We start from the raw sequence: 12,034 nt of genomic DNA, 5'->3' as shown, positions 1-12,034 counted from the left end.
ATAGATTGTTATGAATAAAATCTCCCCACAACCTCAGATTAATGCCTGGCATTTATTTCTAGGTTAAAGGAAATCTAAGAAGGGAAACAGGATTTCTTTGATTCTTTCTTAGAATAAATTACCTTGATAAAATTAGGAAATACTGTTTTATGTCAGCTTTAGAATTATATTTGAGACATAATTCAGACAAATTAATATGTTTTAAAGATGATGATAATGATAGCAATAATAATAATAGAAAATTTACCATCTTTTTATTGGGGATTTGGGACTGAGAAATCCTATTTACTGTAGACCAGCAACGTCCTGTGGTCTGCTGGGAGCATTTTCTTCTTTTATTTATGTGGTTGTTTTTCTATGATATGAACCAGGACGTACAGTCAGGGGAGGGAGAGGAGGCAGAGCCTCACCACTGTCATCATGAAAAGAAAAAAAAATGTAAAAGGAAAAAGGCAAGAGCTGAGGTCAGGCTGAGCTAGTTGCTGCCAGTCACCATGGATGACTCTGCTTAGTGCTTAACTGTTTAAAAAAGCCTCTGAAAAAGTGCCCTCTACAGGAGGAGGCAGGAGAACGACCTGCCTCATCTAGTCTGACTTTAGGTGTTTTATGATCACTCGAGCAGAGTTAAGCAAGGGTTAAAAGCCTAAAGATTCCCGACGTAGGTGAGGTACGTCGTTTTCCTGCCTACTCCTGTAGAGGGCACTTTTTTAGAGGCTTTTTTAAACAGTTAAGCAGAGTCATCCACAGTGACTCTGGCAGCAACTAGCTCAGCCTGACCTCACTCTTGCCTTTTTCCTTTTTCCTTTTTTTTTCTTTTCATGATGACAATAGCAATAGCAATAGCAGTAGACTTATATACAGCTTCATAGGCCTTTCAGGCCTCTCTAAGCGGTTTACAGAGAGTCAGCATATTGCCCCCAACAATCTGGGTCCTCATTTTACCCACCTCGGAAGGATGGAAGGCTGAGTCAACCCTGAGCCGGTGAGATTTGAACCGCTGACCTGCTGATCTAGCAGTAGCCTGCAGTGCTGCATTTAACCACTGCGCCACCTTGGCAGGCAAGAGCAGAGTTGAAATCCTCTCTGAAACAGCTGGAAAAGGTACGTGTGGGTCGGAGGGAGGGGGAGGAATTCAAACTTCATCCTCAAGTGTAGATCCCTCCCCAAGTGTAGTTTGATTGCAGGCAGAGCCACATTGATAAAACTATATAAGCCCAGCTTCACCGATTACAAGTTTGAAAAGGCATCGTGGCTCCACCTGCAATCAAAGGCTTAGATCGGCTCTGGCTTCTCTGCCTCTTCTCTCACTCCAGCCTGCAAGCGCATGTGTCTGTTTGAGAGAGGGGGGAGGGAGGGAGGGAGGAAGGAGGGGGAGGGAGGGAGAAGAAAAAGAATGAAGGAAACTTTTTCGCAAAGGAGAAAAACAAATGCTGGCGCTTTAAATCGGAACTGAGCATGCCTGGCTTTGGAATTCGGAGAGTTGAAGTCCACAAGTCTAAAAAAATTTGAAACTCACCACTATGTCAGTGCCTCACCAGCCATAAACCTCACCACACGTCACTAATATGAACAACTAGGTAACTTACCAGTTTCACTATTAAATGGTTGCATTACAGATATTTAACATTTAAAGGCTATATTTTTCTTCTTCTTTTAATGAAATTTTTGTTCTGTTTATCTCAGGGCACATTGGTCTGCCCTCTAAGTCAGAGGAATGGTTAGAATATCCAGTTACACAAGTAGAAACTGAGGGAGTTACTATATAAATTATTTCAAGTTTAACATATTTGATATTTTAATTGCTAGAAAGGCAAAACAGACTGGTTTTGAGAAAATTGAAAACCTTATTTATCTCATATATTGGAATGTTTGTTGTGAATGCACAACTGCAGGCTCAGATTCCCACAGACCACGGATGTTAACTTGATTGCGTTACGTGATGTATCACAATGTTTTTTGCCTTTGTGCAGCTGGGGTGTGGGCTACATGTGATGTATCCGGCCTGTGGGCCGCCAGTTTGACACCCCTGCCATAGACGGCTATTGTGCCAATTTAGATATCTCCATCCATATCTTGTTGAAGGAGAAATTGTCATTCAGGTTATAATATTTGTGTTTGTTTTCAAAATTGAAACAGAATCTGCTGAATATTGAGGCTGAGAAATGAAGGCTTCTACATTGTTCTTCAGAACTCAGACTAAAGTTTGTAATTTTCAAGAAAAAAGGAAGTATAAGACACTGAATCAGATAAAATATCATTTTTGGAAGAGTATTATATTTCTGAAGGAACAGATCACAAGGCTAAGGTGGAATTTACATGAGAACTTCGTTGTTTGTTTCCCTCTTGATGTTTATATTTCCTTTCTTTTTTTTCTTTTTTTGTGTAAACTATACTGAGTGTATTCTTGTTTAAAATATACTGAGTATATTTATATACATGTATCTTCATTGGTGCAGGACTAATATTCCTTTTTTAAAATCTTAATGACTTGGAGTAGGAAGTTCATCTCCCAACACTTTTTAAAAAATTATCAATTATAAAAAATTTGATGAAGGAATTACAAGGAAAGGAGAAGTCAGAATATTATTTAGTTTGGGAAAAATGGTACAAATGGTTAGACAATAGAAAAGAAATTGGGAAATGTAGCAATAGCAGTAGCAGTTAGACTTATATACCGCTTCATAGGGCTTTCAGCCCTCTCTAAGCGGTTTACAGAGTCAGCATATCGCCCCCAACAATCCGGGTCCTCATTTTACCCACCTCGGAAGGATGGAAGGCTGAGTCAACCTTGAGCCGGTGAGATTTGAACAGCCGAACTGCAGAACTGCAGTCAGCTGAAGTAGCCTGCAGTGCTGCATTTAACCACTGCACCACCTCGGCTCTATAAAAATTAAGGTATAGTAGAAGAATTAGGATATAGCGATAAGATAGGGGGTAGGAAAGATAAGTTAAGATATACTAATGTAAGAAAAGTATATACAATATAAGATAGGCAATATGATAGTCTGATAAAAAAAGGCTAAATATAAATAATTAAGGAAAAGTACATAAAAAGGAGTAAGAAACAAGGTGACCACAAATGGAAAATTGGAATGTATAGGAGGGGAAACAATAACTGTAAAGATTTACTGATATGTAACTGCTGTATGATGGAACGTTTAGTTCCTATGTTGTTTTAAGTTACGTGTTTGTTTTTGTTGATGTCTTTAAGTGTTTTTTTTTTAAAAAAATTATCAATTTTTAGGGGAAAGTACACCACATCCCTGCCAGACAGATGGTAGCAGACACAACTATCAAGGGAGTTTTCCAAAGCAGGAGGCAGGGCTGGGACAAGAAAACCCAGGGGACTTCTGAGAAGGAAGGTTCGAGGCCTCCAGAGTTCAGGCTCACAGGCTCAGCCATTCCCTTGACGAGAAGGAAATACTTACTATCAAAAACTGGGGCGCTCCTATCATTGGTAACAGCCTTCTTCAGCTTTTTTCCTTTGGTAATATCCGACAATAAAGCATTTCGTCCTGACTGCTCTGATCTATTCAAACTGGGCTTCTCTATGTTTGCCTGCCAAGTAAAAATACGAAATATTAGAACGAGGACAGAAGCAATTAAATCAGAATATTTCTTCCTAAACCATCACAGCTTCATGAGTTCCTATGGAGCTTTATTTTTAGCACATGCATGAAACATTTAGCTGGATCAGATTTTATACCCTTCAAATTACAAGGGCTGGGTTAAATGGAGTAACTTCCAAATTCTGATTGGTATCAACAGTGGTACCTAGTTTGCCTACTCTCCATCACCACAGCCTGAGGATGGAGAACATATGTCACATCTTGTTCAACAATTGCTAGCATTTAGGGCTTTTATGTACCTTATTTTTCGGAGTGTAAAACACGCCAAAATTTTGAAGAGGTAAATTTTTTAAAAAAGGTTGTGCACTCTGCAGGCCTCCCAAACCCTCTGCACGTTTCATTTTTTTTGTGAAAAATGGGGCATCCAGAGGGTTTGGGAGACCTGCAAAGTGCTCCTGGGGGCTGGGCCACCCCAAAACGAGCAAAGAATGACCCGTTTTTCACAAAAATTGGCTCATATTTGCTCATTTTTGCCCTCTCCAGCCCCCAGGAATACTTTGCAGATCTCCCAAACCCTCTGCATGCCCCATTTTTATGAAGGGGGCATAGTTTCGTGAGGCCAAACATGCTGTATTCAGTGTATAAGACACTCCCAGATTTTCACCCCCTTTTTTGGGGGGGGGGGGAAGGTGCGTCTTATAATTCGAAAAATACTGTATATTAGTAAGACATCTTTAAAACTACCATCTCATTCCACAAACCCATACAGCCTTGAATCATAGTTACTAATTTCAAGTAGTATCAATTTAAAACTAAAGACATATTTGAATCAAGCTAACTCGAAAAAGACTTCGAACCATTTTTCTCGGTAGCAAGTAATACAGAAGAAATTTGGCAAGCTTCACCCCTGCCCCCACAAAAAACCAGTATTGAAATATGTTTATTTTTCTCTGCTTAAATATCTTACCATCACACAGCCAAATGTGTCATTTCAGAATGCATGTTTGGAGTGAGGTTTGCATGTATGTGTGTATGAAAAATGATACAAAGAGAGGTTACACCGGTAATTTATTTCCAAAAAAGCATTTCAAGAAAAATTGGTAAAGTAAATGGTTTGATTAAAAAAAAAGATGGATGAATACACAGTAAAAGATAAAGAAAAATGATATTTAAGGATTCCTTCCAGCGGATACTTTTTAGCATCATGGTTGCTAGGGCAGCATCTGATCAGAATGGGACAACATGCTGCAGCCAACTCACCACGACCAATTGACCACGGCTAACTCACCATGGCCAACTTGCCATGGTCAACTCTCCGCCAGGCAACTCACCGCAGAAAAATTCAACAATTCAATTTAATTATTTAAAATAATTTAAAAATTATTTTAATTTTTGTCATTCACATTTCATTTTGTCCTTCCTTTGACATCCTTTCTTTAATTATTATATTATAATAATTATTAGAATATACATGTATGTGTATTAGAATATACAATTTCTTTGATATTAATGTAACTCTTGTTCCATGGCAAATTGTCTTGCAGAGAATTGGCGAGTTGTCCCATGATGAGTTGACTGTGAAGAGTTGTTCTAGACCTACATCTGATGGTAGGATCACTGGCATAAGCTAAGCTTGGCATCATCCATCAACATATTCAGCCTGGCACAACGATTTACACACACCAGATTTTTTGTCTTTCGGAAGGTTATAGAGATGTATGTAACTATGAGAAAGTTGCATTGTACACGACATTACAAAAATGAGTCAGCTTGAAGAATGAAATATTTTGCGCAAATATGTAGATGAATGTGGGCTGATGTATGTGGTACAGGGGAATACAGGGGAATAAACTGAATATTTAACCAATGGCTCAACCCTGAGCAGTGTGAAAGACAAGGCTGAGCCATTTCCCCTGGTACATTAATTAATATAATGGCTAAATGTACATGCGTGTTCATGGTGATATTAGACCTGTGTGAGTTGGGGACATGGATGTATATCCATTTTGTATGGAGATGATGCTGTGTAGCTGATTAAGAACTCAAATGATTAGCAGCAAACATTAATAGATCCTATGAAGCAAAAAAAGAAATGGTGTGTGGTGTGTCTAAAAACGAATGTATTAAAGGTTAAACCAGTTGTCTTTAACCATAAACATGGTAAAAGAAAGTCATGTTGGGAATGAACTAATGACATCCTCAAAAAGGGGCAGGTGAGAAAATGGAGCCCAGGGAGACTGCACGCAGCTCTGTTTTAGCTGCCATAGGATTGCAGGAGGCTATCACGGCCAAAACAGAGCCTCGAGGAGCAAAGTTGAGCTGGCCATGCCCCCCACTCCCGAGGTCAAACACAATCCTGATGTGGCCCTCAATGAAATTTGAATTTGACACCCCTGGTGTATAAGTATAACATTGCTTTCCAGAATGAGAATATCTCTAGACTGATTAGAATTTATGAATGAGAAGTTCAGCTAATTAACTAACTCTAGAAATTTATTTTCCTGAAGTAAAATGCATGTAGTATAAATGGCAGATATGTGGCCTCTAAAGATGCAATTGTATATAAGAAGGGCAGCTATATCAATGTTATAAACTTACTAACAAACAAACAAGAATGTAGCAAAAATAAGCCCAGCCCAGTTATACATCCATCTATGAATGTCTAGGGACTTAAATGAAAACAGACATTCAAATTTGAATACAAATAAGCCTGTGAGGAAAATACACTTTTAGAAAATTGCTAATTTGGAAAGACAAGTTTGCACAGACTTGTTTTCTATAAGCTAACACTTTTAGATTAGTGGATAATCTCATAGAATTTCCTGGCTTTATTTGTAGAGGAGCAAAATTGTTGATTACAATACTTTTTATTAAAACCACTTGAAGTTTTTTCATCTGCCAGTTCAAACAGCTGTGTGGCTATTTCCAATTTTTCAAACTTGCAACCTATGTTTAAAATCTGCTGTGTACTGCTAGAAAATGTAAACTATATTTTCTTAACAGAAATATCAGCCCATAATAAAATTTAACATAAACATACGAAAACATTTGCAAGGGTAAGATGAAACAGCTTAAATTTTCTCAAATGTTGTAAAAGCTGACTCATGTTTGTTCAAAATTTAACTTAAAAAGTGTATTTTACCCCTACCACCAACTCCCATCCCCGGTGTAAATCTTGCGAATGTTCTTGCATTTTGTTGTTGTGTTAAATTTCTATTATATTTACACGATAGCAGTGTGTCAATATCTCAGGGGTTGCCACAAAGAAGAGAGAGTCAGCGAATTCTCCAAAACTCCCGAAGGCAGGACAAGGAGCAATGGATGGAAGCTAATCAAGGAAAGAACCAACCTAGAACTAAGGAGAAATTTCCTGACAGTTAAAACCATTATCAGAGGAACAACTTGCCTCCAGAAGTTTTGGATGCTTAAACACTGGAGGTTTTTAAGAAGAGATTGGACAGCCACTTGTCTGAAATGGTAAAGGCCAGGGGTGTCAAACTCAAGGCCCGCGGTCTGCATCCGGCCCGTTTTTGGCCAGTAGAGTGCTGCGGGAGGCCATGGAGGGCAAAATCAAGGTGCAGGGGACTGTGCGCAGCCCCCCCATTTTGGCTGGTAAAGTGCTTCCCCCCCCCTGCCCCATTTTGGCTAGCAGGGTGCCGCAGGAGGCGTTCATCCCATCCCCCCCCCTCCACAGCCATCACCTTCCCACCAGCTCGTGGAGAACTACAATGCTAATTTGGCCCTAGAAGAATCCAGTTCAATACCCCAAGTATAGAGCTTCCTGTCTGAGCAGGAGGTTGGACTACAGTGCAATTGATTACATGCCCCGTTGTGGATTATTTTGTAAATCAGTAATCGTTCACCCTAATAACCCTTTACATGCTCTGAGTATTGTAAATATACCCACCAGACAAAAGAGGTTGTGGATGCCTGACTGAGTACATTTTACAAACCTAGCCAATTGTTGAAGAAGTTCGGCAAAACATGCTTACGCAAATCAGGGTATCCAGTTTCATGGGTAAACAGTTAAATGAGAATGGAGAAGTAGTGGGTGAATTTATCGAATGTGTTCACTCCTCCAAAACATACTCAAGATGTTTAGCGACTACCTTAAACGCTGCTCCAGAGAGACATGGAACTTATTACAGAGGTGCTGAATCTATCTCTATGGGAAACACTGAGTCGGTCTCAATTCCATACCTCCTCTTTGTTAACTTCCATAAATGTAGAATTTTAGCTAACTCGGGAGTAGTAGGAGATATTTTTGATTCTTTTCCAAAGCAAATGCCAGTTGAGTGCCATTGTAATTCATCCTGTATATATGATTTATTTTAATCATTACATGGCTGAGCACTTCTGCTAAGCCAGGATTTTCCCCCAACAAAGCTTTGTTGAGGAATCTTAGTAGCCTGATTTGCCTATCATATTTGTTTAACAAACAAAGCATTCCATTGCAATGGTGGCAAATATCCATTCCATGTCATGATGTATGAACCCGGTTAGGAATAATCTAAGGTATACACCATAGTAGTACATCACATCTTTTTAATTCTATTTTTTTATCAGTATGTCCTTCGATATAAATCCACAATAGAAGATCTAGTTAAGTTCACAACAACCTCCCTGAGAATAGTGAGTGAGAGAGAGAGAGGGAGGGAGGGATGGGGAGGGAGGGGGAGGGAGGGAGGGGGAGAGGGAGGGAGGGAGGGAGGGGGGGGAGGGAGGGAGGGAGGGAGGGGGGAGAGAGAGAGAGAGAGAGAGAGAGAGAGAGAGGGGGGGGGGGAAAGCACAACTGGCCCAAAGTCACCCAATTAGCATCCATGGGTGATTTTCTGCTCCTATTTAAATCTTTAGTCATTTTTTTTTTAGTCATTTTATTAAGATTTATAGGCCGCCCTTTTCCCTGAGGGGACTCAGGGCGGCTTACAATCACAGGGAAGGGGGTGCAATATCAAAAGACAAACAAAATGTGAACAAAAGAAAAATAATAAAACACAACTTTCATTCAATCTTTAACCATAATGCCACACTGTCTCACTGTAAATCAGGATAACTCAAGACAGCAAGCTTTTATGACTAGATGTTGATCCCCAAAGGGACCTGATATTGCAGTGGTGGGATTCAAAAATTTATACTACCGGTTCTGTGGGCATGGCTTGGCAGGCATGGCATGGCTTGGTGGGCATGGCAGGAGAAGGATACTGTAAAATCTCCATTTCCTCCACACTCCAGGGGAAGGTTACTGCAAAATCCCCATTTCCTCCTGATCAGCAGGGACTTGGGAGGCAGAGAATAGATGGGGCGGGGCCAGCCAGAGGTGGTATTTACCGGTTCTCAGAACTACTCAAAATTTCCGCTACTGATTCTCCAGAACTGATCAGAACCTGTTGAATATCACCTCTGTAATATTGCCTCCAAAGTTGTAATTGCTCCAACAATGGCATTTTTTAAGAAATTGGACAACCATTTGTCTGAAATGGTAGGGTTTCCTGCTTGAGCAGAGGGTTGGATTAGAAGACTTCCAAGGTCCCTTCCAACTCTGTTATTCTGTTACTTTGATATACACAATAGTTTAAACCTTAATAGTGTTATTTATCTTAGCACGTTTTTCAGAAAGCACAAAAAAGCCCAAAATCTAAAAGAGAATTATATGAAAAATAACAAAAAAACTGCCAACTGAACAAACAACAAAACCAACAAAAAGGGAACATTTGTCTGTCTGTTTATCTATCATCTAGTCTAAAACATGCTTTATTTTCACAAGACAAGCTAGGATGATCAGGTTTCCTCTCTCTTCCATTAAAATTTATTTTTTTTAAAAAAAATTGCAACTTACCTGCGAAAATGTTGGTGGAGGAGGCGGAGCGGGAGGAGGTGGGACAGGCATTTTCTAGATGTCAATCTCACCTTTGTTGCAATTAAACCTGTTAGGGGAATACAAATAACATATGGTTACAAACTAAGCCATATTTTGTCTAGTGGTTAAAGCACCAGGTTAGAAAGCAGGAAAGTGTGAGTTCTAGTCCCACCTTAAACATGAGAGCAGGCAGGGTGAATTTACGCCAGTCACCCTCTCTCAGCCCAGCCCATTTCACAGGGTTGTTGTGGGGAAAATAGGAGGAGGAAGAAGTATCAAGTATGTTTGCTGCCTTGCATTATTTATAAAAATAACGGTGGGATAAAAATCGATCAATAAAATGTTATTCATGGGCAACTATTATAGCCCCCCCTTCTCTATTACAAACAATTATTTCTGGTTTTAGAGAGAAAAAGATCTCGCTTGATTGAAAATCCAGTCAATCTATTTTTGTTTTCAATTCAAAGAAATAGGATGTTATGGAACAGAGAAAGCTAAGATGAGATAAAGGCACAGACATCTTTCCATGTCAGCGTTTCAAGGAGCAAGTTTCTAGGTCATCTATCCTATTTGGACCAAGATATCTACTATGGCATTGCCAGGGGAGAGATCCAGATTAAAAAATCTCCACTTAGCTATGGTGCTCGTGAAGATCAGTCTCAAATTCTCAGTCTAATCTACTTCACAAGTTTATCATAAAAGATAAAATTCAGAAAAAGGGGGAACAAAAAGATAAGAACTGTCCAAAACTCCTATGTGCTATGGAATCAAGGAAGTAAACCAAAAACAAGTTTAAAGGCAATTTCATTATTTCTATTATTCCTTCACCAGCATGCTTAACAACTGGATGACCTAACTTTCAGCACTAACAGCTAGGTAGTCCCCCCCCCCCCCCAAAAAAAAAAAAAAAGATTAGGGCACCTCAGACATAACAAAGTTTTAGAAAGATGAGATTTTGGAATGAAGACACATGAGAGTTCATATTTAGTCTTTTATTATAATAATGGCTTAATGGTAGCGTGTTTTTTGTAATCACTGTTTTCATGGTTTTAACTGCACAGGATTTGTGAGATAGGCAGCATATAAATATGATAAATGATATTCCAAAACAATCAGATATATCTTCTGGGGGAATGGACGGAAGATATACATGCATTAAATATTTCCAACACTGAATATTGAGGAACAGGCTGTAGTTTATTCCCATCGCTTCAAAAAAAAAATAATAATAATTGTAAGTTGCAGAGAGAAAGCAAATTTGATCTACAACTTGAAAAGTAGAAAGTTTGGTGCGAGGGTTGTAAAGAAAACATGGCCCAGATCAGTAGTGGGTTCCAGATCCCATCGCAACTGGTACGCTGTGACAGGGCTGGGAGTCTTCATCAGGCACGTGCACTGCACACCCATGTGCACACCACCACCCAGCGACACTCAGCTGCACTCAAGACACTCAGACACTCAAAGGCCGCGCAGGTGCCATATGCTGTGCGCACATACGTAATTGGCCCATTTGCATCAAAAAGCAGTAAGGAACATGCGTGGGCGGGTGGACCAAACGAGCCACCGTTCCAGTATGGTGGCTGCTACTCCGAGCTACCACCGGTATGCCTGTACCCGACTGTACCGCCCGGAATCCACCACTGGCTCAAATCAAATCTGAACCTCAACAACTTTAAGATTTGTGGACTTCAATTCGAAGAATTCTCCATGCTAGCTGAGGAATTCTGGGAGTTGAAGTCCTCACATCTTAAAGATGCTGAGGTTCAGAAACACTTAGGTAATATTAAGCAGATCATCATCTTTTTGAGGGACTAGCCAAAAGGAACAAGTAAACAAGACTTTCAGTCTAACACCAGGATATTTTGAACTGTTATTGGGAAGGGTGGTAAGGGAAAGAAATGAATCATTTCTCTTGCCTGCATCTTGTAGCTGTTCTATACATTATTCTTATGTCTAAAAGCGGCATGGAGTTTTCAGGTTCTAAAAAATTATCTGAATAGAAATGAATGATGGGTGTGGTGTGGAATGCCATATATCAACCCTGTCATCCTACTACTAAGATTTCATCAGCAATTTAATTAATACAAAATGTAATGTTATCTAACTCAGATATGTTCTACATTCTCTCTTTCCTAAAGTCAAATCAACCCAAAAGCTTGATTTACAATATTACTATGGTTTGCAGTCACATTTTCCTATGCTAAAACACTTCCATCAATTAGTATCCGCTGAAGTTGTCAGTATTTTAGCATTATACGCTATCAATCTTCCCTGTAGAAAAAGAAGCTGTTTTTTTCGGCAACCATTTTATGTCTAAATGTGAAAACTGCAAAGTCTAAAGTTAAATCTCTTTCACTTCCTGTTAATAGAAAAAATAGTTCTTGCATCAAACCACAATTTTCTTATTTAACTACAAGTTTCAGGGTGTTTTTCTTTCTTTCCATAGCTGCAATGTTTTGTTGAATTCATATCCTACAGCCAACAAATCTTGAGAAAATGTTTATAGCCATTCAAATATAAGTATTTTTTTGTTATTCTGAGGTGGTAGCGGATTATATAATGCAGTAAGCAGAAGAGTATCAGACTGATTGTGCTTAGAATTCCTATG

General features: G+C 39.3%; 1 protein-coding gene across 3 annotated transcripts in view; it reads right to left on the bottom strand.

Annotated features, from left to right (window-relative positions):
- WIPF1 (WAS/WASL interacting protein family member 1) overlaps window positions 1–12,034 on the bottom strand; it is a 73,747-nt gene that overhangs the window by 15,938 nt on the left and 45,775 nt on the right. For all 3 annotated transcript variants that reach the window (XM_032215901.1, XM_032215892.1, XM_032215909.1), the window contains exons 2-3: window positions 9,406–9,493; window positions 3,429–3,558 (exon numbers count right to left, since the gene is read on the bottom strand). In XM_032215901.1, coding sequence (XP_032071792.1) covers window positions 3,429–3,558; window positions 9,406–9,456 — 181 coding nt within the window. In that variant the 5' untranslated portion in view covers window positions 9,457–9,493. The remainder of the gene's footprint in view (window positions 1–3,428; window positions 3,559–9,405; window positions 9,494–12,034) is intronic.

Source organism: Thamnophis elegans, chromosome 1, assembly GCF_009769535.1.
Source record: "Thamnophis elegans isolate rThaEle1 chromosome 1, rThaEle1.pri, whole genome shotgun sequence".
Classification (NCBI taxonomy): Eukaryota; Metazoa; Chordata; class Lepidosauria; order Squamata; family Colubridae; genus Thamnophis; species Thamnophis elegans.
This window is presented reverse-complemented; position numbering and strand designations above follow the sequence as displayed.